Below are 26488 nucleotides of genomic sequence, written 5' to 3'. Positions count from 1 at the left end.
CTTTGTGCTATTGTATGGCTTACATATGTTTGTGTTTGTGTGTGTATCTATCAGTATACATATACGTGTACACATCATGTATATGTCAGTCAGGGTCCAGTTAGGAGATAGAAACCATTCCCTTAAACAGGAAAAATTAGAGTTGTTGACTAGTAAAATGTTATTAGCTACTAAAAGAGGTTAAAAGGAGTCTAAGGTTTTCAGAATTAGTAAGTACAAAAAGTAGGTCTTCTGGGCTGAGGGAAAGTAGACAATGAAGGGAATAATGACTGAGGAGAACACCATCCCCTAGGCTGATATTTAGATCTCTTCGGCAGAGGTCTGGCTGCCACAAGAACGTACAGCCTACTGGTGTGAAGGAGCTTGCCAGATGGTTTAGGCTGGAGCTGATCTTTAATATCAGCTCACTATTGCAGGAGGGTTTTGGTAATCTGGAGCTGGTCTGTAGAAGCAGTATGGCTAGTGGGGAGGCAACTGCCTGAAGTGTGAGCAGAGCTACCACAGAAGTGGCCACAGGGTGGTAAGACTGTTGGTTGAGGCTGGTTGAAGCTGGTCTTTAGAAGTTCATTGCTGGGTAGGGGGAGAGTGGCCTGAGGGTGCAGCCAAGAGCTGCTACAGAGCTGGGCCAGGGGAATTCATAGTTTGAGAATGTGGCTTGAGGTTTTCCAAGAGGGCTGCTGAGGTGAGTGCCTCTGGGCCTTGGCTCCTGTGCTAAGTAAACAACTGAAGGCGGACTGGACCCAGAAGGGAGGGCCTTCCTGCTGCTGTCATCTGGCAGGGTCACTCCGGGGCCCTCTTTTGACAGCTTTACATTAGGCCACTTGACAAAGGAGATGTGTTGACAGGGTCTAGCTCTAGCAGGCATAAAAGATAGATTTTGAGCTGACAGACTAAACTCATAACTGACAGAAGTCATCATTTTAATTTTGAATTTAGGTTGTTAACTTAAATTTTAAATGCGAAATATCTTTTATTCTCTCAGATTTACCTGAATAAAGTCTTTATTTCTCCATCTTTTTTTAAATTAAACTTTTTACTTTGAGATAATGGTGGAATCACATGTAATTGTAAGAAATAATACAGAAATATCTCGTGTACCCTTCTAGTTTCCCCCAATATTCACATCTTGCATAACCATAGTACAAGATAAGCACCAGAAAATTGACACTGGTGTTATCTTACTCAGTGTTCATCATTTTCTGTGTAGCCATTTGTGTGTGTGTGTGTTCTGTGCAATTTTTTCATGTATAGATTTGTGTAATCACTACCATAGTCAAGGTAGAGAGAGTACTTTCATCACTGCAAGGATTGTTTGAGCTACCCTTTCATTTTCTCTGCAGTCCCCCAAACCTTGGCAACTACTACTCTGGTCTCCATCTCTATCACTGTATCTGTTTGAGAATATTATATAAATGGAATCATAGTATGTAACCATTTGGGCTTGGCTTTTTTTTCATTCAGCACAATCCCTTGAGATCTGTTGGAGTTGTTGCATGTATCAGTAGTTTGTTCCTTTTTGTTGGAGAAGTATATTTCATGGTATGGATATAATGCAGATTCTTTGACCATTTACCCATTGAAGGACATATCAGTGGTTTTGTTTTTATCTGTAATAAATAATGCTGTTTGGCACATTTGTATACATGTTTTTTTGTGAATAAGTTTTTCTTTCTTTCTTCATTCATTCATTCATGCATTCATGAGAGGCACACAGAGAGAGGGGGAGAGGGAGAAGCAGGCTACATGCAGGGAACCCGATGTGGGACTTGATCCTGGAACCCTGGGATCACACCCTGAGCCAAAGGCAGACACTCAACCGTTGGAGCCACCCAGGCGTCCCATGTGAATAAGTTTTCATTTCTCTGAGATAAATGACTAAGACTGCAATTGCTGAGTCATACCATAATTACATGTTTCATTTTGTTGTTGTTGAGATATAATTTACATACGATAAAATTCGCCCTTCTAAGTATAAAATTCAGTGGTGTTTAGTATAATCACAAGATTGAGCAACCATTAGCACTATCTAATTCTGGAACATTTTCATCACCTCAAAAGAAACCCACTTAGCATTCATTCCTCCCTTTTCCCAATCCCTAATAACTCCTCAGTGACCAATAATCTGCTTTCTGTTTCTATGGCTGTGCCTGTCCAGGACAATCATACAATATGTGGCTTTTTTTAGGTCTTGCTGTTTTAACATAGCATGTTTTCAGGGTTCGTCTATGTCGTAGCATGTTTCAGAATTCATTATTTATGGATGTGTAATATTCCATTGCATAGATATACCATGTTTTGTTTATTCAGTCTTTAGTTGATAGACATTTTTAGTTGTTCCCACATTTTGGCTATGGTGATTAATGAAAGTGTGAATAGTCATGTAGAAGTTTATGTATGAACATATATTTTCAGTTCTTTTGGGTTTATACCTACGAGTAGAATCGCAGTGCTAACTCTGTTTAGCCTTTTGAGGAACTGACAAACTATTTTCCAAAACTGCATCATTTTACAATTCCACCAGCAATATGTGAGGATCCTAATTTCTCCACATCCTCATCAACACTTGTTACTTTCTGTACTTTTGATTATAGTCATCCTGGTAGGTGTGATTGGTATCATAGATTTGTTTTGTATTTTTCTGACTAATAATGTCTTTTCATGGGCTTACTGGCCATTTGTATATTACTTTGGAGAAATGTCTGTTCAGATCTATCCATTTTTAAATTATGATATTAGTCTTTTTATTGTTGAATTGTAAGATTTCTTTATATATTTGCTTTATATATTTGAGATGGCTTTACATATATTTAAGGGCTTTATATATTTGAGATATATAATTTATATATTTGAATGCTTTATACATTTGATACTTATCAGAACAAGCTTTTCAAATATTTTCTCCCATTCTGTAGTTTACCTTTTTACTTTCTTGATAATTTTTTATCTGGCATCTTATGTTGGTATCCTATATAAGAAACTGTTTTTAATCCATCATCATGAAGATTTAATTGTTTTTCTTATTCAGGCTATATAATTTTAGCTCTTGCATTTAGGTCTTTGATCCATTTTGAGTTAAGTTTTGCGTATGCTACAGTGTAAAGGTCTAACTTGTTTTGTATGTGCAGGTCCAAATAGCTCCTCAACATTTATTGAAAGGATACTCTTTCCCCATTAAATTGGACATGTGGGTGAATTTCTGGATTCTCAGTTTTATTCCATTGATCTATATGTCTATCTTTTTGCCAGTAGCACACAAACTTGATTACTGTAGCTTCATAGTAAGTTTTAAAATTGAGAAGTCTGATTCCTCCTAATTATTCTTGTTTTTCAAAATTGTTTTAGCTTTTTTAAGTCCCTTGTGTTTCCATATTCTTATTTTTCAAAATTATTTTAGCTATTCTAAGTCCTTTGTATTATTTCCATGTGAGTTTTAACATCTGCTTGTTAATATCTGCATCTTTCTTTATTAAAGAAAAAAGTCATCTGCAATTGATGATAGTGATTGCATTAAATCTTTAGATCCATATGTGGAGTGCTGCCATCTTAATAATATGTCTTCTAATCTATGAATGTGAGGTGTCTTTCAATTTAGGTCTTCAGTTTTTTCAACATTTTTTTGTTTGAACATTGAACACTTTTCAGTGTAAAAATCTTGAGCTTCTTTTGTTAAATTTATTCCTAACTATTCTTTTTGATTCTATTACACATAGAATGGTTTTCTTAATTCATGTTAGAATTATTCACTGTCTTGTATGTAAAAAATACAACTAATTTTTGTATGTTGATCAACATATTCTTCAACCTTGAATTCATTTGTTCTTTTATTTTTTTTTTGTGGATTCCTTAGGATTTTCCATATACAAGATCATGTCATCTGCCTATGAAGATAGCTTTGAGTCTTTCTAATCTGTATCCCTGTTATTTCTTTTTCTTGCTTAATTTCCTTGGCTATAAATAGAATGTTGAATAAAAGTGGTGAGACTGGGTATCTTTGTTTTGCTCCTGCCTAATGTTAGGGGGAAAGCTTTCAGTCTTTTGCCATTTATTGTCGTGATAACTATACATTTTTCATAGGTATCCTCTATGTTATTGAGGAGATTCCCTTCCACTGCTTGTTTGTTGAGATTTTTAGCACAATAGGATTTTTTATTTTGTCAGATGGTCTTTTTTTCATCCATTGCGATGATATTATTTTTTCTTTTTTCTGTTAATATAATGTAAATGAAAATCAATGTATTACATTGATTGATACTTGTATATAGAACCAATCTTTTATCAGTGGGGATAAATACCATTTGGTTGTGGAATATAATACTTTTTATATGTTGCTGGATTTGGCTTATTAGTAATTTGTTGAGAATTTTGCTTCTGTATTCATAAGGGAAATTGGTCAGTGGTCTTCTTGTGATATCTTTATCTTCTTGTGATGTCTCTGGCTTACTATTTTGTTGAGGAATTTTGCTTCTTATTCATGAGGGAAATTGATCTGTGGTCTTGTGACACCTATCAAGCTAATATTGGCTTCATAGAATGAGTTGAAAGAGTTCTGTCTTTTCCTTTCTTTTTTCTTTCTTATTATTCTTTAAAGTATCTGCTCAGTTACCTTTGTGGTCAGCTGCTGATTAGGCAGAGATTTCCTTAGTTGCCTGAGTCCAGTAGGTCTCCCAGTCTTTGCTGAGGAGCTTTGTTTTTGTATGGCAGCAGGCCCTCACCTCTCAGCCTGGTATTTCACAACTTTGCCTTAGCTACTCTGTCTTATGTAGGAGCCTTAAGTTCAGCAGAGGGGATTGTTTAGGGTCTTTTCAACTCTTCCCTGAGCATTAGCACATTTCTGGACCTGCCTTTGACCTTGTAGACTTCCAGAAATATACCAGAGCTTTTCAGAGCTCCTGAAACATCTTGCCCAGCTTTTCCATTCAAGGTTTTTGGTGGTCTGTTATTGCTCCAGCAGTATCTTTTGACTCAGGTGGCTTTGAAGTTAAACAATGGCCCATAATTTGTTTGGGGGGGGGGGGGAGTTTGTACTTGGGCAAGTTTCTAGTCAGATCAAGTTAAAAATAGCTTTGCAAGTGGGGGCTTCCAAGGAAATCAGGAAACAAGTCAAATGATGGCAGTTCTCTGGGAGTGAACTGTAACTTGGTTCTGTCCCTTCAGGCGCTAGCCAGGCTGCTGCTTTTCACTTTGATTGTGGGCTAGATTTTTTTGTTGATTCTGCTTCTGCAGAACTGAAAAATGAGGGATAGAATTAGAGGAAGTGAAAATGCCCCAAAGTTCACAGCTCATTGTGCCTAATGAGATTTCACCATTTTTCTCAAATAAACCCTCCCAGTATCACTTTGGTTAATTTCCAGAGTTTTGTACATAGATTTCTTACCATTTTTGCCAGTATTCTTGTTGATTTTATGCAAAAGAATTTTTGAAGGTCTTTACTCTTTTACTTTTGCTCCAGATTTGTAGTTTCATAAGAAATTCCCAAATAATTTTCTAAGTTGGCTGCACCTTTTTACATTCTTCCAAGCAAGATGTGATTGTTCTAGTTTCTCCACATCTTGCCAATATTTGGTGTTATCATTAGTTTTTATTTCTGTCATTTTTATAGATGTGTGGTTTTATCTCATTGTGGTTTTCATTTATATTTTTCTAATGGTTAATGATACTGAACATCTTTTCAAGTATTTAATGGTTATCTGTATCTTTTCTTCAGGCACATATATCTGTTGCTCATTTTCTATTTGGATTTATTTTTAGTCTTGAGTTTTAAGAGCTTTGAAATATTATAGAAACCAGTTCTTTGTTATATATATTGTTTACAAATATTTTCTTCCAATGTGTATTTTGTCTTTTCATCCTCTTTATGTTCCTTTGCAGAGCAAAAGTTTTACATTTTGATGAAGTCTGGTTTATCAATTTTTGTTTTTATGTATCATGTTTTTAGTGTCAATTCTAAGAACTTCTTGTCTAGCATTAGGCCCTGAAGGTTTTCTCCTGTGAGAAAAATCTCACATTAGTTTTTTCTCTGAAGGTCATAGAGTTTTTGTTTTACATTCTTCATCATAGTTTAGAAGTTTTGTTTTGTTTTGGTCTTCTGGAATTAGGATTCTTGAAGACTTTTTTTTTTTTTTTTCCTTTCAGCACTTTTATGTTGTTCATTATCTTCTGGCTTACATAGTTTCTGTTGTGACATCTGCTGTTATTCTTATATTTGTTCCCCTGCATGTAATATGATTTGATTTTGATATACCTTGTTGTAGTTTTCTTTTTTCTTATATTTGACATTCATTGAACTTCCTGGGTTTGTGTCTTTATAGTTTTCATTGGATTTAGCAATTTTTTGACATACTCAGATATTTATTGTTTAACTCTTATCTCTGGTCCCTGTTTCTGAAACTCTTACATGTTTGTTAGATTGTTTAATATTTCGCTTAATCACTGACACTCTTCAGTCTTCTTTTCTTCAGTATGGACAATTTGTATTTCTCTGTCTTCAATGTCTAATTTGCTGTTAATCTCATCTAGTGAAGCTTTCACTTGTTCATTATATTTTTGATCTCTAGAAATTCTGTTTGGTTCTTCTTCATACCTTAATACTTCTCTTGCAATGTTCATATTTTGCTTTAATTGTCTGGATATACTTATATGATCCAACTTATATAGTTGTTCTTATGTCCTTGTTTTGCTAATTTTATTGTCTCTGTTATACTGGATCTGCTGGTATTGACTGTTTTTAATCATCGTTATTGGTCACATTTTCTTGATTTATTAGCCTAATGCTTTCTGATTGGATGCCAGCATCCTTACAAGGTTTACATTTCTGAGTCTTTAGACTTTGTTGCCTTCCTTTTTCTTGTGCATTATTCTGGCATGAAGTTATTTACAATTTAGGTTGATCCTTTCATAGCTTGTGTTTACACTTGATTAGGACCAGTCTAGTGTAACCTCTATGCTAGGGGTAGTTTAGCCCTATTACTGAGGCATGGCCTTTATAGGATCTGATTTGAAAGTGCCCAATAATCAGCAAGGACTTGATACACTTGCTGCTCAGAACTTAAATGCCTTCCAGCCCTGTATGATCTCTGTGGACCACTCAGCTGATAGATTTTCAGTCACTTTTTGCCTAGGCTACATTTTATAATTCAGCAGTGAGTCAAAGGATCCTTACTTAAATTATTAAAGGTGTTTTGGGTTTTTTTGTTTGTTTTTTCCTGTAGCATCCTCTCCTCCAGAACTCCACCCCTCTACCCCACAACTTCCAGCTGTCTCAGTTTCCCTGAATTCTAACTTGTGTCTCCATAATTCAGTGAGTCTTACATACTTTGGAATCCCATTCATGTACCACAGTTCACGGTTTGCCTCCAGGCAGAGAGCTAGGGACATTGTGTGGCTTGCCTTATTTCTTCTCTCTTGGGTAACATAATCCTAATTGCCTGCTTTTAATATCTGAAAATAATTGTTTCATATATTCCATCCAATTTTCCTGTTGCTTATAGCAGCCAGGTAAATCTGGTCCCTGTTATGCCATCATGGCTGGAAATAAAAGCCCTGTTTTTTTTTTTTAATTTAAAGAAATATCCACTTTTTAAATTTTGGAACAATTTTATATTTATGGAAAAGTTGTAAAGAGAGTACAGAGTTCGAGTATACCTCTCACCTAGTTTTTTCTATTGTTAACATCTTAAAATCCCATGATACATTTGTCAAAAATAAACTGACATTGGCATGTCACTATTAAGTAAATATCTGTATCTAATTTTATTAAAAAATTGCCAAACTACTTTCCAAAGTAGCTGTACTGTTTTGCATTCCCACCAGCAATGAATGAAAGCTCCTGCATTATAGGAGAATATGATGAAAACTAGTTATATTAAAACACCAACATTTTAATTACTTTGAAATTACAAAAAATGAGCAAAGAGAAGTGACTTAATATTGCTAAATCTTTGATTATAGATGACTCATAATAACTATAACAGTGACATTCATGGTATTCTGATTGCCCTAGGAGCTTTACATTTCTGATTCATTTAATCCTTACAACGTCCTTGTTGTTAGTATTCTTATTCTCTGCTTCTATAGATTATGAAAGTGAGAAGTTGAGTAATTTTCCCTTGGTGACATGGCTACTGTGGTGCATTCATTTTGGCTCCAGAGCCTGCTCTCTGATCCATCCCACCAGTGGTGATTCTTTATCAGTTGCACATCAGAAAAACTTGAAGAGTTGAAATGGTGTTTCACTTGGTAGTGCATGGTCCTACGTACCTATGTTTTACAGTTAGGATTGGGAACATTCTCTTCTTTCTGTAGACTGCATTTTCATTTTACTGTAGATAAATGTAATGTGTTAAAATATACTTTTTGATTTCATTCATAAGTGAGCTCCTTAGTTCACATTTTGATTTGGACATTTTAAGGTCCTTTTGCATATATTTTGTGGGTAATTGAAAATCAGTAGTCTCTTTATTTTGGTATCTAGCCACCTTGGCTTTTGTGTAACAAATGCAAACATGTGTAGGTATGTGTGTGTGCTTGCACACTTAGTTACATATGGTCTTTTGGCACAAAGCATATGTGTAGGTGTGTGTGTGTGCTTACACACTTAATTACATATGGTCTTTTGGCACAAAAAAATTTTAGAGTCACCTGTTAAGCAGTTAGGTAGTCCTGCCTAAAGTTAATGTTTAAAGAATATTGATTTTAAACTGTGAATTCATTTTATATACGCAAAGCAAGGAATAAAATATATGATAGAATGGAACAATTATTTCAATTGTGTTAGACCCAGCTGGTTAATGCCTACACAAAATCTATTTAATGCATCACTAAATAATCTTAAGTGTATTACTGTAATGCCTTTCTTATTTTGTGTCAGTAACATTGCAACATTTGATGTTAGGCTTAAAAATGTAGAAGAAAATTTCAAAATTCTTTTCAAAATACTTTATGAAGATTGACTTATGAGATGTAACAAATACAACAATAGTTTTGAAAAATATAAAAAATATCTAATTCTCTTGTCTCAAAATCAGTGATATAAATTTATTTTTTAAAACTATTGCTAGGTGCTCTCTAGTTGTCACCATTGTTCTGCTCTGAATAGTTGGCTGCTGCTGACTTCATAAAGTCTCCACCAGAGTGTGCTAAAGATACTTTAGTGGGAAAAGTGTTATTTACTAGGCTTGTCTGGACTTGTTAGCAAGGGTAACCTTTCTTTTTTTTTTTTTTTTTTTTTAAGAAAAGAATTTGATTCTTGTTTATGAGATTCCTTTTGCTGTGAAATAAGTCATGTACCTTGACAGTTGAGTATTTTTACAGATACTGTAAATGATCATTATTTAATCTCTCCAGTCTTGGTTCTTAAGTCAGCATATTCGCTGGAAATAGTTTTGATTTATTTTGTGAAGTTATCCTTTAGAAATTGAAAGTTGCATTTTCATTTATGCAATGTTGATTTTTCTTTACGCAACATGTTTTTCTGAGAACCTGATACTTTAAAATGAACTAGAAAAACTAGTAATTTTTTTTTTGAGTTTAAGAAATATCTCAACATATAGCTATCGTGAATGCTTTTATTTTAAAATAACAACTTAAGTCAGTAAATAGGTTTAACATTGCAATTCCAGGAAAAATATCATTCTCAAGGTATTACTTGTGATGACCACAGGTTTTGTGTCATGCACTAAAGAGTCTGATAGAAAGTTTTCATCCCTTTATATTGGATAAATTTCTAAGTGAGCATTTTACAGATTGATTATCTAGCAAAAGTACTGGTTGATAGCCACTCCTTTTTTTTTTTCTTTCCTCCCACAGGTACCTTCACTCAAATAACATAGTCGTAGTCCCAGAAGGTAAGTGGACTTTCAGTTTTTAGTTAGGAGGTACCATAGTTTATACTTTCCTTTATAACAATAGAACAGGGAGCCCTGGGTGGCGCAGTGGTTTAGCGCCTGCCTTTGGCCCAGGGCGCGATCCTGGAGACCCGGGATCGAATCCCACATCGGGCTCCCGGTGCAGGGAGCCTTCTCCCTCTGCCTGTGTCTCTGTCTCTCTCTCTCTCTCTGTGACTATCATAAATAAATAAAAATTAAAAAAAAAAAACAGTAAAAAAAAAAACAATGGAACAAAATTTGATTGCTGTATTAGGGAATTTTAGTTATAAAGCATCTTTAATTTATTAGTTTCAAAGATTGTTCCCCCTAATTAGTAAGTTCAGTTAACCATTTTGATAAAATAAATAAGTCTGAAATGATTATAATTGTTAGGTAAATTATTATTGGATAAATTGTTAGGTAAATAATAAAATAAAATTTTAAAGATTACTTTTTTAATCTGTTTTTATTATTTTTAAAGTATTTTGTACACTCAACATGGGCCTCAAACTCAGAACCCTGGGATAAAGAGTTACATGCTCTACTGACTGAGCCAACCAGGCATCTCAAAAAGATAAATTAAAAAAAAAATTATTTGCTTATTTTAGAGAGAGAGAGGGTGCAGGCAGGGAGAGGGACACAGGGAGGAGAGAATCTCAAGCCGACTCTCTGCTGAGTGCGGAGCCCCACACAGGGCTCAATCCCATCACGCTGCGATCGTGACCTGAGCCCAAATCAAGAGTCGTTCATTCAGCTGACTGAGCCACGCATGTGCCCTGATAAATTTTAAACTTAATAAGTCCAGCTAACAATTTTGGTTAGACAAAAATAGCTTATATATCATTTCATGATTTATTTATTCAAACAGTACTTTACACTGTAACATTTTTATTGTGCTTTTTAAGGTATCATATTTTATATCAAGTTGAAGTCTTATCACTCCTATAAAATTTAGTTTGATCTATGTTTTTACTATTTATGAGCAACAGAAGCAGGGAGATCAAGTATTAACATATTTTAATTGGCAGTACTTGCATTAAAGATTTGGCATAACACTTTGGTAAAACTGATTTTGCCATTACCTCTCTTTTCTTTTTGAAGCCATTGGATCCCTCGTAAAACTCCAATGTTTGGATCTTAGTGACAATGCCTTACAAATTGTTTGCCCAGAAATTGGTCGTCTAAGAGCTTTACGTCACCTTCGATTAGCTAATAACCAACTGCAATTCCTACCTCCAGGTAACCATAGTCTGTAGCACATGATAGTTTCTTGTCTATTTACAAATCTGTTTTTATTCCCGTTTCTCATTGTGTGTCTCAACAGCGGGCTTTGGGTATATTTGTGATTTGGGACAGTCCATTTGTTTGAAGATGAAACGAAGGAATGTGGGTGAAGTGTGTTCAAGAGTCTTTCCCTGATGCAGACATAAGAAGGTGGCATTTATGTTTTTAGCTACAATTACTACAATTATGCATTGCTATCAGTGCCCCTTCCAGTCATTCCTCTGGTGAAATATTTATACAAAAAGGTAACTCAGAGAATTTAGATGAACTCTGCATGATGTAATCATTTTAGTATCCAAAAAGGAAATGCAGTGTTGTCTGTCATTCTCTAGTAGGGTAACTGATGTACATTAATTTTGATTTAATAAAAATCTTAACTAGAATTTCATTGCAGAATTTAAGTTTGAGTCCTAGAACTAAGAACTAAGTCCTAGAACTAAGAACTTGTCAGTTCTGCCTGCTGAACATCCTCTTAGAACGTGATGTACATATGTATAGTCCTGAAATTCTGCACTCTCCTGAGCTATCATTAAACCTGTTGGCTTTCTTACAAGGGGCATCCAAGGGCCTTCCTTTGTGAATCCACACATTTGCAAATTCTGTCATATGTCATTTCCCATATTTAAAAAAAAAAGATGTTAAAAAAAAAAAAAACTTGTGCCTTAAATATTGTATGAAAGTTACTCTGCATTCAAGAATGAGCAGAGAAAAATGCGGATGTCACATTGCTGAGGATTATTTCTACTTAGTAATTCAGGAACACCAAATCTCTTAGTTCACCAGTCTCTTAGTGTATCCGGGTGAAATGTATGACTCAACCAAAATTACAAATTACTACCTGGTATGGAACTTCAGGGTCACATGAGAATGTTAAAAACTATTTATACTTAATCCATGACTGAAAAAGTCTGTAATAATTCTTTGTGATATAAAAAATACTTTCTCTTAAGTCTTTCAAGTACAAAAATTTCAAAGTGAAACACAATAACTTATTAATTTTTATACTCTATGTGCTGGCCTTAATGTATAGGTTCAGTATTGTTTACAAAAATAGTATAGTGGTTGACTCTGCTTAAAAAATTCTTTGGCCATATATAATTATTGTCTTACATTTTCCAACGATAGTTAATACAAAAAATTTCAATAAGTTGTAGGAATCTGATCTTTCCTTTAGAGTTTATTGTATGTAATCGGGCTCAATAGTGGGGTTTATCATTCTAGCTTTCATCAAGTTTATAGATTTAAATGCTCAGGAAATTAGATTCTCTTTTGGAGATTGCCTAGAAAATGTATCAGTAAAGATAAAGTTTGGGTTTTCATATTCTCATATATGAAACTTCTACAAGATATGTAAAATCAAAATATATGGATATAATACTGTATTCAGAAGCCCCTTTTTATATATATTTAAAGAGCATATGAGAAATACAATTCTGTTAGACCATTGTTCTTTGTATTCTATTATTCTGTTTTTTCCTGTAATATAAGAGCATTTTGTGGTAGAATGCGGTCATTTCCTTCCATTATATACTCTTAGAGGTTAAGGATGTGCTACTAATATCATTGACTGCTTCCTAATAACCAGTGAAGGGTATAGGTTTTCTGATTGCTTGCATCTTATTTTTAATTTATATCTCACTTGTTACATAATAGATTTTAAGTGTTTACTTCTGGTTTTATTTCCATAGCTTTCTTCTGTTATGTATGTTAGGTTTTGCCTGTTTTGGGTAAAATTATATATAGTAATAGCTGGGTTTTGAATAGAACTTTTGGCTGAGTTGTGTGTAGATTTTTTTCTTTCTAGACCATCATGAGTAGCAATGGACTAGATCTTACTAATTATTTGACTCACTTTATTTATCTCTTTATGAGGTATTTTCCTATGTTATGATTTGAATGGCTGAGGGGCTAGGTATATATCCTCCAGATGTCTGATCATGTTGGGCATATACAATCGGAAAGTATTCTAAGTGTAGTAAAAAAAAGAGGAGGGGAGGGGGGATCCCTGAGTGGCTCAGCACTTTAGCGCCTGCCTTAGGCTCAGGGTGTGATCCTGGAGTCCTGGGATCGAGTCCCACGTCGGGCTCTGTGCATGGAGCCTGCTTCTCCCTCTGCCTGTGTCTCTGCCTCTCTCTCTCTGTCTCTTTCTGTCTCTCTGTGTCTCTCACGAACAAATAAAATCTTAAAAAAAAAAAGGAGGGGGACTCCCATGTTGTCTCTATTTGATGACAGTAGACACCATTGTTAAATTTGATTGTTAGCCCCTTCTACCCAGTCCAGGATTGTGTATAGACTGCTACATGTTATATTCCCTCAAAAGACTTAACATTTCATTATGTGCATTTGTTGTGGTTGAAAAACCTTTGAATATAATTTCATATTCAATATTTAAAATTTGAAAACTTTGATCTCAATATTTGAAAAATCTAGATGTGTACATGGAGTTTTAAGATTAGGGTCTAAGTATGAATTACAAGGGGTTTCATGAACACCCTGAAATTTGCACACAGTTTGATATTTATGAGTATGTACATGTTGCTGTGAAGAAGGTCCAATGTTTTCATTAGTTTCTTAAACACATCCGTGACTCATATGGTTGATTCTATTGAGTTGTCTGCCAATACAGACATGGTAGCAGCCATGTGGACTGGGATCCATTTTCTGGGATGTCACTTAACCCCATTCTGTTAGATTGAATGTATTGCTGTTTTCCTACCTTATGACAAAGCTTTATCTCTACAGTTGATTGGTGTTAGTGTAGGTACCTGACCCAAGCGGAACACTTATCCTGGGAATTTTGGATCTGGCTGGTGGGGGAGAAGGAAAGAGAGTTAGAGATATCAGGGGAAATGAAAGAAGAAAATCAGTTTCTTTTTCTCTCTGGGCTACTGCATAATGCTATGTAATCTTCTGGGGTGCTGGGAAGTAGCCACACAGACTGGGAAACAGAAAAAGAAACATGAAGCAGATATGTGGAGAGAAGATAGAGGCAGAGACTTTCTAAGTTTTCTTTAGTATCCCAGTCATTGGCTGTGTCCTTAAGGCCCATAGGCTTTGTGCTTAAGAGAGCTCTAGTAAGCTTCCATGAATTGCAACCAAAAGTGCTCCATGTGACAGTGCTGCCCTAAAGGCTTACAGCAGCCATTCTGGGGTATAGGATTGATTGTTTCTTGAACTCCCTTATTTACTTAACTGTTAATATTTCGAAATTGCAAAAGCTCTTATTAGTAGAAGGAAGTCCAGGGTTAGCAATAACAAGAGCAGTAGTATGTCTGTAAAGCAGTTCATTCTGTCATCTGTTTTTTTCCCCCCTCTATACAACATTCTTTGCACCCTTTCTATTAGATGTCTTCCCCCTCCCTCCATCCCAGCACAACTAGTTTTTTTGGGAGGAGGAACAGAGAACACTGGTGTGAAGTGGTGACAGGATACAGGAATGTAGAGACAGCTTAGAGTGTGTTATTAAGCCAATGCAGGGGAGGTACAATTTTTCCTCTGCCCTCTTAGTGTCTCCAGCTGGGCCCAAGAATTAACTGAGATAAGACAGATCAATAAGAGAAGTACATAAATTTTATTTAGTAATTTTACACGTACAAAGGAACCTTCATCAGAAAAACAAAGACCCAAAGAAGCAGATAAAGCCAAACAACTGTGCACTAGGTTGGATGAAGAGTAGTAGTTGTGAAAACGTAACAAGACAAAGGGGTGTGGCCTAGGGCAGTTAGTTGTGAAACAGTGACTAGGAACAGTAAGGGTTAGTTTAACAAGGTTGATTTGTTAAGATCTCCCTTGGTCTCTGCTCTCCATCTCTGCTGATGAGAATGTCTTCCTTCCTCTTGGTATAGGGAAGACACCTTTTATGTGGGAGTTATATCTTGTACTTCTAGGAAGAAAAGAGAAGGTCAAAGTGCCTTCTTGCATCGGCCATTTTTTAGCGCATTTAACTCAAAATAATTAATATGCCAGACAGGCAGATTATGGGTTGGCACGCTCTGAACTCCTGTATGAAACACATGGAATCATCCTGCTCAAGTGTTGAGAGGCTTAAGCAGTTAAACATCGACTCCCCAGAATTACTGGTTCAGAGTTGCTTAGGGAAAGGGTACTTGTGCATGTGTTACCTACATACATGTGGCAGAGCAGCAGCCTTCTGTAGAAAAAGCCTCAGCCACAGGGATAGAGATACTGGCAGCGAAGCACTAACCAGAGAACGCGCAAGTGGTAGGGCTGAGTCACATATGCGTGGGGCTCCAACAAATTCCGACAGACGTGCACCATAGACTGAAGAAAGGTTCTTGATACACATGCTTTAAATATTTTCCTGACTTCATCTATAACCTGGCCTGAAAGGGAAGGCGAATTTAATAATATGGATTTAACTTGGTTCCAAGATGAATAAACAATCATCATTCAAAAACAAAATCTTCCCAGCTAAAATTATTGAAGTCATGGGTTTTGTTTTATTTTTATTTTTTTAAGATTTTACTTATTTTTTTTATTAGAGAAAGAGAGCAAGCATAAGCTGGGGGAGTGGCAAAGGGAGAGGGAGAAACACACCCTGCCGAGTGGGAGCCTGGTGTGGGGCTCGATTCTAGGACCCTGAGATCATGACCTGAGCCAAAGTCAGATGCTTAACCCACTGAGCCATCCTGGTTCCCCTCAAGTCATGGTTTATGGTACAAGAACTTTGGAATCTTGAAGCATTATTTTTCTGAGCAGGCCTAGTTCCCTTTTAAAAAAATTATTATTTTAATAACTTTGTATTTTACTTGGCAATGAGTTTTATAGGTTTGTGTCCAAATACTGTAAGGAAAAGATTGAATTAAGATTTTGGCTTATTTTTTTCTACTATAATATTTAAAATTTTAATTTTTGATCTTTTTCACACATAAAATAATATATTTTAAGGTATGCAGCATGAGTTTTTGATATATGTATGTGGTGTGAATTGATTACCACAATGAAACTAAAATATCCATCACCTCCTGCAGTTACTCTCTGTGTGTGGTGAGAACACTTGAGATCTACTCTTTTAGCAAACTTCAAATATACAATAAACTATTGTGTATTAGTAATACATTGTACAATACATTAATATAAGTGTATTAATACATTATTATTAGTTGCCTTTGTTTTTTAAAAAAACCTTTTATTATGGAAAATTTGAAATACAGAAGTAGAATAGAACAATGTCTTCTCTTACTGTTTTTTTTTAATTGAGGTAAATTTTTCATATAGTGAAATGCTAAAATGTACAATTCTGAGTTTTGACAAATGTATATATGCATGTATTCAGCATCTTTGTCAAGATATAGAACATTTCCATTACCCCAGAAAGTACTCTCATGTCTCTTCCAGTCTTGGTTGCCATAGGCAAACACTCTTCTGATTTCTGTGACCACAGATTAGTGTGATCTGCCATTGAACATAATATAAGTGGAGCTGTATTTCAAGATGCATGTATTGGTAGTCCATTCTTCTTTAATTTGCAGGGTAGTATTCTAATGTTTGAATATATGGTGGATATATTTATTTCTCTCTTGATAGACATGGGTTTCCTCTAGCTTTGGACTATGATGAATACCACTAATATTAAACATTCTTATGTAAGGTTTTCTATGGATATTGGTTTTCATATCTATCTATATATATATCTCATTATGATTTACTTAGGATGTTGTACTACTTAGCATAAATTGTAAGACTCTTCTAGTAATTTCCTTCAATATATCCTCCTCTTGTTCTTATATTGTATTTTTTCTATATATGTTACGAACCCCACAGTATAGTGTCTATTTTGCAAGTCAACTGTCTTTAAAGGAAATCAAGGAAAAAAAAAAAAAAGGAAATCAAGGGGATCCCTGAGTGGCTCAGTGGTTTAGCGCCTGCCTTCTGCCCAGGGCATGATTCTGGAGTCCCTGGATCGAGTCCCGCATCAGGCTTCCTGCATTTAGCCTGCTTCTCCCTCTGCCTGTGTCTCTGCCTCTCTCTCTCTCTCTCTCTCTCTCTCTCTCTGTGTCTCTCATGAATAAATAAATAAAATCTTTTTAAAAACCTAAAAAATAAAGGAAATCAAGACAATAAAAAAGATATTCTGTTTTTACCCATATGTTTACTATTTCCCATGTTCTTCGTTCTTTCCTATAGTTGTATTTTCTACCTGGTATCATTTCTCTTCAGCCTGAAGTACTTCTTCTAGTTATTACTTGTAGTGCAAGTCCTCTGGCAATGACCTGTCTCAATTTTCTTTATGCAAAACTGTCTTTATTTTTGAAGAATATTTTCTCTGGATATAGAATTCTCAATTGACAGGATTTCTTTCTAGCGCTTTATGAAAGTGACCTTCTGTTGATACAATGATACAAAATTTGTATCATTCTTAGCTTGTATATAATATCTTTTTCTATAGTGATGTTAAAATTTTTCTCTTTATCTTTTGTTAGCAGTTTGTTTCGGATGGGCCACAATGTAGGACTTTAAAAATATCCTGGTTGGAGTTTTCTTGATTCCCCAGTTGGGAAGTTTTCTGTCATTATTTCTTCAGATATTTTTCTGCTCTGTTCCTCTCTTTCCGAGAGCTCCAGTCACACACATTAAATCATTTGATATTGTTTCAGAGGTCACTGAGACTTTGTTCTTCTAAGAAAATTTTTTTTTCTCTTGATCTGAAGGTGTATGACATACCTGACGATCTGCCTTCTGCTCACTGACTTCTTTTGCTCTCTCCAGTGTGTCATTTATTAAGCACCTCTTCCTCTCATGGCTTTCTCCTCTTTGGTACCTTGTCCTACATTTTCCAGCTGCTTCAGCTCCCCAGGTCAGATCTCTGGCCCTTCTGCTCTGTGAGACTGCTGAGCTCTGCTTGGGGTAGCTCTTCCTGTGCTGTGGCCCAGAGTGCTGTGGCCCTATGGCAGAAAGCCATGTCCCAACACGAAGCTCGACTCTTGAAAGATCAAAGTTCTGTGTTTCTTGTCTGTTCCTTGAAAAACAGTTACCTCGTATATTTTTGAGTAGTTTTATTGTATTTTGGTGGGGAACAAGTCTGGTGTCAGTGACCCTGTCATGTCTGGAAGTGGGTGTCCATTACATGTTCTTTTATCTCTCATCTGATTGCTAACCTGCATGCTTTCATACATATAAAGTATGTACTACTCAAACAATTGTATATTGCCTTCTACTTCTAGCATCAAAAGTGGAATAATATTTGTTACAGAACAAATTTAAACTCATTTTATTCCAAAGGCTTTTTCTAACTTCATCAAGTAAAATTATGTGATTCATTAGGTAGACAAATACCATACACTTGCAAATAAAAGAATATTAAGGAAAGATTTCCATCAGTGCAGAGCTGCTTGCCAAATATTTTTGTGATTCACCCTTTGGTAAAGACCACATGGGCCAATGGACATTAGAAGCATCCGCTCACTCTTGATAGTCAACAGAAGCCTGATGCTTTTGTGATTTGCTGTGAACTCCCATGAGAGAAGGTTGTGGTAACAAACAAACAACAAAATGTAACCAGGAGTTAGAAAAGATGTTGCTTACATCTGGCATATAAATCAGCCTATTTTTTTTTTTGAAAAATTTTTTTATCCTTGAAAAGTTGTTTTGTATACCAAAAAAGGAAAGTTTTTAGTCCAAATTTAAAACATTAAAGCAACCTATGTTGTATTTAATAATAATTTTTTTAAATAATGAAAGCATACAAAAGAACATATGTCTGCAAAAATAAAATACACAAACACAGAAATATGTGCTACATTTAACTAGCATGAATTGTTCCAAAAATTCAGCCTTCAAGTATGGTCAAGTTTATTATTTTTTTCTTAAATTGTGTTTTTCTTCTAGTTGAGCCTCTCATTGCTTTATTGAAATGAAATTTAGTATCTCTTCTTAGATCTTTCCTGTTGCTGCCTAAATTGTTCTGAAATCTCTGTGCTCATTGGTCTAATATAGAGGTAGGGAGGAATAGATCTACCCTCTTCCTGTAGAGCACATAGCAGGAATGGATCTTGGTCATGCTAGGGCTTCCACTGTTGCTCACTGCCCCATTTGTTGAGACTTTATTGGCGTAATCTGACATATGATAGCACAGGCTGCTGTGCTTCTTCAGGAGTGCCAACCCCACTCCTGTAAGTACAGACTGGTCACTGGTAATACACATTGGTGTTCCCTCTGTTAGTTTCTAGGGCTGCTGGGTACCTCCAGGAGCACTGGGTCAGCCCTAGTTTCATTGTCATCTCTTCCATTGTGCCTGCCATTCAGAGATCAACTCAAAGGGAAAATAGAGCAGCTCTCTTCTTGAATCCTCAAAACACAAAGGATCTTATTGAAGCCCCTCCCCCAAATTATCATGGCTCTTCACCCCATATTACCATCCTTGGTGGCTACCACAATAATTTGGGATAATATACCTTCCTAGGGAGACTGAGCTTTTCACTGATTCCATATCAGTGCTGGCAAATTAACTATCACTTTTCTCACTAATAAAGAATCTAAATAGTCTCCGGCACAGCACCCCTCTGGTGTCACCAAGGTATATATGTATAGTCAGCAATATATATAAATAGACTTCCTCTATCTTATAGGCTATCTACATTACCTGGGGGGCACTGACTTACTGTTTCATCTACCTAACAAAAAATTTTTGTTGGTTCAGAGTACTCATGCTATGTGATAGAGGAAGGCCTCACCTTGGTGAACAAAATTTAAACCCAGACTTCAAAGGAGCTTATGATGTTTTATTGTCTAATATTTTAGACTAATATTTGTACTTCCAAGGAAGAGGGTAGACAGAGAGGATAGAGGAAAAAAGTATTTTATTAGTACTCAGTTATCTGGGTACAGTCCAGAGTGGTTAAGATACCTGTTGGACAACTAATGGACAGAGGGATAAAATCTAACCATTTACACATCCTCAGCTTGCTAGATTTCCATTAACTAATTGAATAAGTTGTCTACCAGAGTCCAAAACTCATATTCAGAATTTGTTCTTTCATTGTTTCTTATACACATAAAGTTACTTTATTAGTATCTTTGTTATACATAATACTCTATTAGTAAGGTAACTTTATACCATAGCTAAATACATATTGGTAACTTCATAGTAACATACAGATTCTTTATTCAGGTTTTTATATAAAATTGTCTCTGCATACTACATTAGATAAAACACATTGATTTCTCAGAAAGAAATATTTTTATTATCAATACTATTACATATTGTATAATCTCGTTACAAATGGAGCTAAAACTTTAAAATTTTTACTTAAAAACTTTTCCAAAGTTTAAAAATTGGGCAAACACGTTGGAATAAAAATGGCCATTAAGATTCTTCTAAAAGAAAAAAAAGTTTTGTTTTCTGGACCATGCATCCTTTTCCATGTCAAGTAAATACAGAAACGCTCCTTTTTAGGAAAGATGTGAAGGGAAACTGCCGAACACATGCCAAATGTCTGAAAAACAAAAGTTCATTGTGATGATACTTTAAAAAATAAAAAGGCAAAAGGAGAAAAGTTAGTCCTTTAGACTTAGAAATTCTCTCCCATCAATCATACTATTGGCTAAGGCATGTTGAATTCCTTTCCATGGCCCATTCCTTTGTGAAAAGATTTAAAAGCAGCTAACATCATAATAACAACGACCCAATTTGAAATCCCAAGGGGAATACTTCCAAATTTACTTTACATGCAGGACTGTTATTCTTCCCTCTTTGTGTACAATTAATTTTCTTCACCGAGGTCTATTATGAGCTTGGGGTTGATGGAAACTGTGAAGATAGTACAGAGATCATTTGAAGAGGACTTAAGAAGTCATGCATGAAGTTGAGGGACTGAGCTGATGTGTAAGGTGGTATTCAGGACCAAATGATCTAGATTCAAGTGTTTCCCATTATTTTCTCTCTGAAATATATTCAACTCATTGTCTTTCACACACATTCCTTTTAGGATCATCTTTCTAAATTTCAGATTTGAAAAACTACTTTGGCAGTTAAAATAATTTGCCAAAAGTATTGCGGTTGCAGTGATAGAAGCTCATAATGGGTTCATAACCATATGTTTATTGTAAATACCAGGAATTAGGGATATTTTTTAAAAAGCTGATAAATATAAGTGATCTTCCTCTTTAGGAGTGAATGTTCTTAAGAACCTATAAAATGTATTTTTTAGGCACAACTTATTAATGGGAATTCAGAGATTGAATTGTTATTTTTGAATGTAAATCAGCTTTCAGTACTTTCAAGGTGGTGTGGAGTAATTTCTTTTTTTTTTTTTAAGATTTATTTATTTATTTATTTATTTATTTATGAGAGAGAGAGAGAGAGGCAGAGACACAGGCAGAGGGAGAAGCAGGCTCCATGCTGGGAGCCTGACGTGGGACTCAATCCCGGGACTCCAAGATCGCGCCCTGGGCCAAAGACGGGCACTAAACCGCTGAGCCACCCAGGGATCCCCTCCAGGTGGTGTGGACTAATTTCTATCATAGCTTTGATATCTTGATAAAACTCGGGATTCATAGTTCATTTTTACTAAAGAGTTTTTGAGTATTAAATATATTTTTATATATTAATAGTGATTTGATTTGTATTTGTGAACCAGTCTCTTGAAAAAGCAAGTTTTAAATAGGTACATTTAAAAAGATTATATTTTCATGGTTATTTTATAGCTGTCTTTTATTTTAACCTTGATTTCAGTATATTGTTTTGTGACATCAGAAAATTATAGTTTTAGGTCAAACTATATAATCATGAAGAAAAAGTAACTGGCAGAATATAGATTATGTGCTAAAATAGGTATTTCCTAAAAAAATATTGTCTTCAATATATAAAACCTTTATTTTGTTTCATATTTTATTTGAACATACTTGTTACTTACTTCATCTTTAAATTGTTTTAACCTCTTAAAGGTTTTAAGTCATATTGTCTATTGTGCGAGTAGTTTTAAAGATAATGATTGTTTTAGTGAATGAAAAGCTTCATGATATGCCAAGGGTTGATGTAATGAGAAGTAATTAAACAAAATTTAGTTTGATATAGTTTGTTACCAACCCCCCCACCACATACAATTGATATCATAGTTCTTTGTTTAATCCTTTTTACTATTCCTTTTTTAAAAATCAAAATTTTACACAGATATGTTGATGTTTTTAAACAACTTGTGTTCGTTTTCATTGTGTATTTGTGACAAGACTTGAAGTCAAAACTGTGTCTGTCAAAGAGTTTAAAAAATGAATGTCCTTACATGGTTATAAGTGTCATTAGCTAGTTGTATGTCTTCTCTCTTTCTTGGCTAGATCTGCTGACATTTCCTGCTCCTGCCTTATTCTGAAAGAGAATTAAAATCTGGCAGGTTTTGTTTTGATGACTTTTTTCTTTTTAATCCCAAAAGTTTGGTATTTATTACTTTAGTGTGAACTTACAGTATCAGTCTTAAGTGTCTTAGTATTTATTTTGGGGGGAGTAATGGCAAGTTTGGTAGAAGGCATATTATTTACTTATATATTTAGGTTCTTAAAATGAATCCATTTTCTTTAAATGAGAGACTTTTTGCTGTAATTTTATAGTCATTATTGTAAAATGTTGAAATCAAGTTTGTTGGAAATAGTAGCTGAAAGATATATATGGATATTTAGAGTAATCTCAGAATTTCTTTCTTTTACCCATTTTTACCCCTATCTAAAATTCAAATGTGTATTTTTATGAATGAAAGTATGTTTTTTAGAAGTCAAATAAGATTAAAAATTGAATTATTAAAGCTTCAGTTGAGTAACCAAGGAAATATTTTTATAATTTTCTCTTGACATGACTTGAAAAAGATATAAAGCAGAACAAATATAACTTGGAGAATATTTTCAAAAAGTATGCACAATTATGCATATTGTTGTATATATCCAAAACCCAAGTTAGGGTTTCTGTGGTGGTGTTCTTCTATTGCTTGCTCTCAGTAGGTGACTGAATATTACCTGTTTGAGTATGTGAGACAATTTTTTTTTTACAAATTTTTCTGCATAACCAGTGAAGGAAGATTCATTAATATTGTCTTACTTACATGGAATATTGCCTTAAAGTCTGTACACACCAAGAGGGACTGCTCTTGTTCAGAGATAAATATCCATGCTTTGTTCACTTAAAGTGAAATGATCCAGTGGCATAATTGAATATATATTTTATACATGCTAAATCCCTATATTGTTTAGCAATTTAAGAACCAAAAATTTATATTACAGTTAGCAAGTGATACATTGAACATAGACTATAGAATGCTGTCAATTTTCTTTTTTTTTTTGTCTTTTTAAAGATTTTATTTATTTATTCATGAGAGACCGAGAGAGAGAGAGAGAGAGAGAGAGAGAGGCAGAGGCACAGGCGGAGGGGAAGCAGGCTCCATGCAGGGAGCCGATGCGGGACTCGATCCTGGGTCCCCAGGATCACGCCCTGGGCTGAAGGCAGCACTAAACTGCTGAGTCACCCAGGCTGCCCGAATGTTGTTAATTTTAAATGAAAGAGAAAAATGAAAGTTTTATTCTGTTTGTTTTTTGAGATTCTTAGCATAGAAGATCAAATCAGCTTTGCAACCAACAGTTAGTACTGATTTTACCTATTCTGTACTCTTTAAGAATTTTTTTCTAAAGTGCCAATCATCATATCTATTTTATTTGAATGCTCTTGGTTTGCCTATGATATCCTGTGAAAATGATTTCAGACTTTATGGCTAAAGCTCTTTGAATTTCCTGCACTTAGAATTCCATGGAGCTTTAAGAACTGTGAACTTTCAATAGAGCAAAAAAGCATAATGTCACTGAATCCCTCTGTCTCCATTTTCTTACTCAGCATGGTACATAGGTTTTCACTTGATGGGTCCTGATGTATCTTCTACCGTCAAAATACAACATCCTTAAATTTATGCTCATGCTGACAGGTTTCATTTTGTGAAGGGCATGGAAATCACTGTCAAAAATCTTTTTTCTGCTGCTAAAAAACATGACATAATACAAGGTATGAGTGTTTATATATCATGTCTGTTTATCTCCTATTGATAGTTTAAATTTCTAGCTACTTGTAAATTAGAAACTGTTAAGTTATGATATAGAAACAGTAAAAAGCAAGAAGTAGTAGCACTTTGATTTCCTTATCTCTGGGCCACTCTCTGTAATCGATTTACACAACTTGTATCCCTCCATATCACTTTTAAAGTCCTCTAAACAATATCTTGTTAATCTTTTTTTTAAAGATTTTATTTATTTATTCATGAAAGACACCAAGAGAGAGGGAGAGAGAGGCAGAGACACAGGCAGAGGGAGAAGCAGGCTCCATGCAGGGAGCCTGATTTGGGACTCGATCCCGGGTCTCCAGGCTCACACCCTGGGCCGAAGGCGGCACTAAACCGCTGAGCCACCCAGGGATGCACTATCTTGTTAATCTTTTTAACGATGTCAGTTATGTTGTTCCTGGCATGAGTGACAAATTGATTTGAACTACTGCCCATTGATTTTTTTAAAACATCTTTATAGAGAGAATTTACGTAACATGAAATTTACTATTTTACATGTTCCATTTGATGAATTTTATTTGAATGTGTACAGTTGAGGAACCCTCATCACAGTCAAGTTCTAGAATGTGTCCATCATCTCCAAAAGTCCCCCAGTTCCTATTTGTCGCCAGCCCTGGTTCTTAACTCCAGCCAGCTGCCAATCTATTTTTATAGCTTCGCCTTTTCTAGAAATTGCATATAAATGGAATCATGTAATATGTAGCCTTTTGTGTCTTGGCTTAGTTTACTTAACATAATGTTCTTGTATGCAGTTTCTTGTTTTAGTAGCTTGGGTTTTTTTTATTGCTAAGTAATATTTTGTTGTATGAATATGCCGTATTTTGTTTATTCATTAGGCGATTGATCATTTAAATTGTTTTTAATTTGGGCAGTTATGAATAATACTGCTATGAACATTTGTGCACAAGCTTTTTGTGGGTAAATGTTTTCCTTACTCTTGGGTAAATATCTAGGAATAGAATTGCTGGATTTTGTGGCTAACCAAGTTTTTCACTTTGAAAGGAAGTGCTAAACTGTCTTCCAAAGTAGCTATACCATGTACGTTCCTGCTAGCAATGTGTGAGGTTCTAATTCTTCCATATCCTTGCCAACATTTGGTATTTTCTCTCTTCTTATTGTGGCTGTTCTAGTGGCTATACAGTAGCAACTCATGATTTTATTTTGCATTTCCCTAGTAATTGAAGATTAGGCATTTTTTTTTTTTTGTCTTCACAAAATTCATATGTTGAAATCCTAACCCCCAATTAGGAATTGGGGCCCTTGGGTTATAATTAGGTCATTAGGTCAGAGCCTTCAAGAATGAGATTGGAGCCCTTGTAAAGGAAGCCCAAGAAAACTCCCTCAGCCTTTCATCCATGTCAGGTCACAGTGAGAAAATAGCCATTAGTGAGAAAGCAGGCCCTCACTAGACACCTGATATGCCAGGTCCTTGATCTTGGATTCCCCAGCCTCCAAACAGTGAGAAATAAGTTTCTGTTGTTTTTAAGTCACACAGTTTATGGTATTTTTGTTACAGAAGCCTGAACAGACTAAGGTAGTATCTTTTTCTTGTGCTTATTTGCCATTTCTTTGGTGAAGTTGATCTCTTTAGAAATCTTTTGCTCAATTTTGTTGTTTGTGGTTTTTTGTTGTTTTTTTTTAAGATTTATCCATCTGTTTTAGGAGAGAGAGATAACACATGCACACACATACATGTGCGCATGCACAAGCTGGGGGAGAGGCAAAGAGAAAGGGAGACAAGCAGACTCCCTGCCAAGTGGGGAGCCCTACTGGGGACTCGATCCCAGGACCCTGAGATTATGACCTGAGCCTAAACCAAGAGTCAGATGCCCAAGCGATTGAGCCCCCTAGATGCCCCTAAGTTGTTTTTGTTCTTATTATTAGTTGTAAGAGTTGTTTATATATGTTCTGATGTTATAGGGTAGTTAAGAATATTGAAGTGAATGTTCAAATGGAAGCAAAGCTGGTTTTCTCCACAGGGACAGAGAGTTGTCTCTCCATAATTATTTTTGTGTTGATAAACAAGGATTATTTTACATTGCTATCAATAATTATCTACAACTTAACAGAGTTATGAAATAGCTCTCATAGAATGAGAATCAAATAACTTGGAAAGAGGTGTTATAGACCGGGGATTAGCAAAATCTGACCTACCTAATGTTGTAAATAAAGTTTTGTTGGAAGACAGCCATGCCCATTCATATACATATTGTCTATGGCTGCTTTTGTGCTACAGTGGCAGAGTTGCATAGTTGTGGCAATTACTCTATGGTTCACAAAGCCTAAAATGTT

The 26488-nt window shown here is 35.2% G+C and overlaps 1 protein-coding gene across 7 annotated transcripts in view; it reads left to right on the top strand.

The window, feature by feature from the left end:
* Nucleotides 1-26488, top strand: part of LRRC28 (leucine rich repeat containing 28) — a 159124-nt gene that overhangs the window by 28117 nt on the left and 104519 nt on the right. For all 7 annotated transcript variants that reach the window (XM_038532699.1, XM_038532693.1, XM_038532698.1 and 4 more), the window contains exons 4-5: nt 9805-9842; nt 10965-11102. In XM_038532699.1, coding sequence (XP_038388627.1) covers nt 9805-9842; nt 10965-11102 — 176 coding nt within the window. The remainder of the gene's footprint in view (nt 1-9804; nt 9843-10964; nt 11103-26488) is intronic.

This window comes from Canis lupus, chromosome 3 (assembly GCF_011100685.1).
Source record: "Canis lupus familiaris isolate Mischka breed German Shepherd chromosome 3, alternate assembly UU_Cfam_GSD_1.0, whole genome shotgun sequence".
NCBI lineage: Eukaryota > Metazoa > Chordata > Mammalia > Carnivora > Canidae > Canis > Canis lupus.
This window is presented reverse-complemented; position numbering and strand designations above follow the sequence as displayed.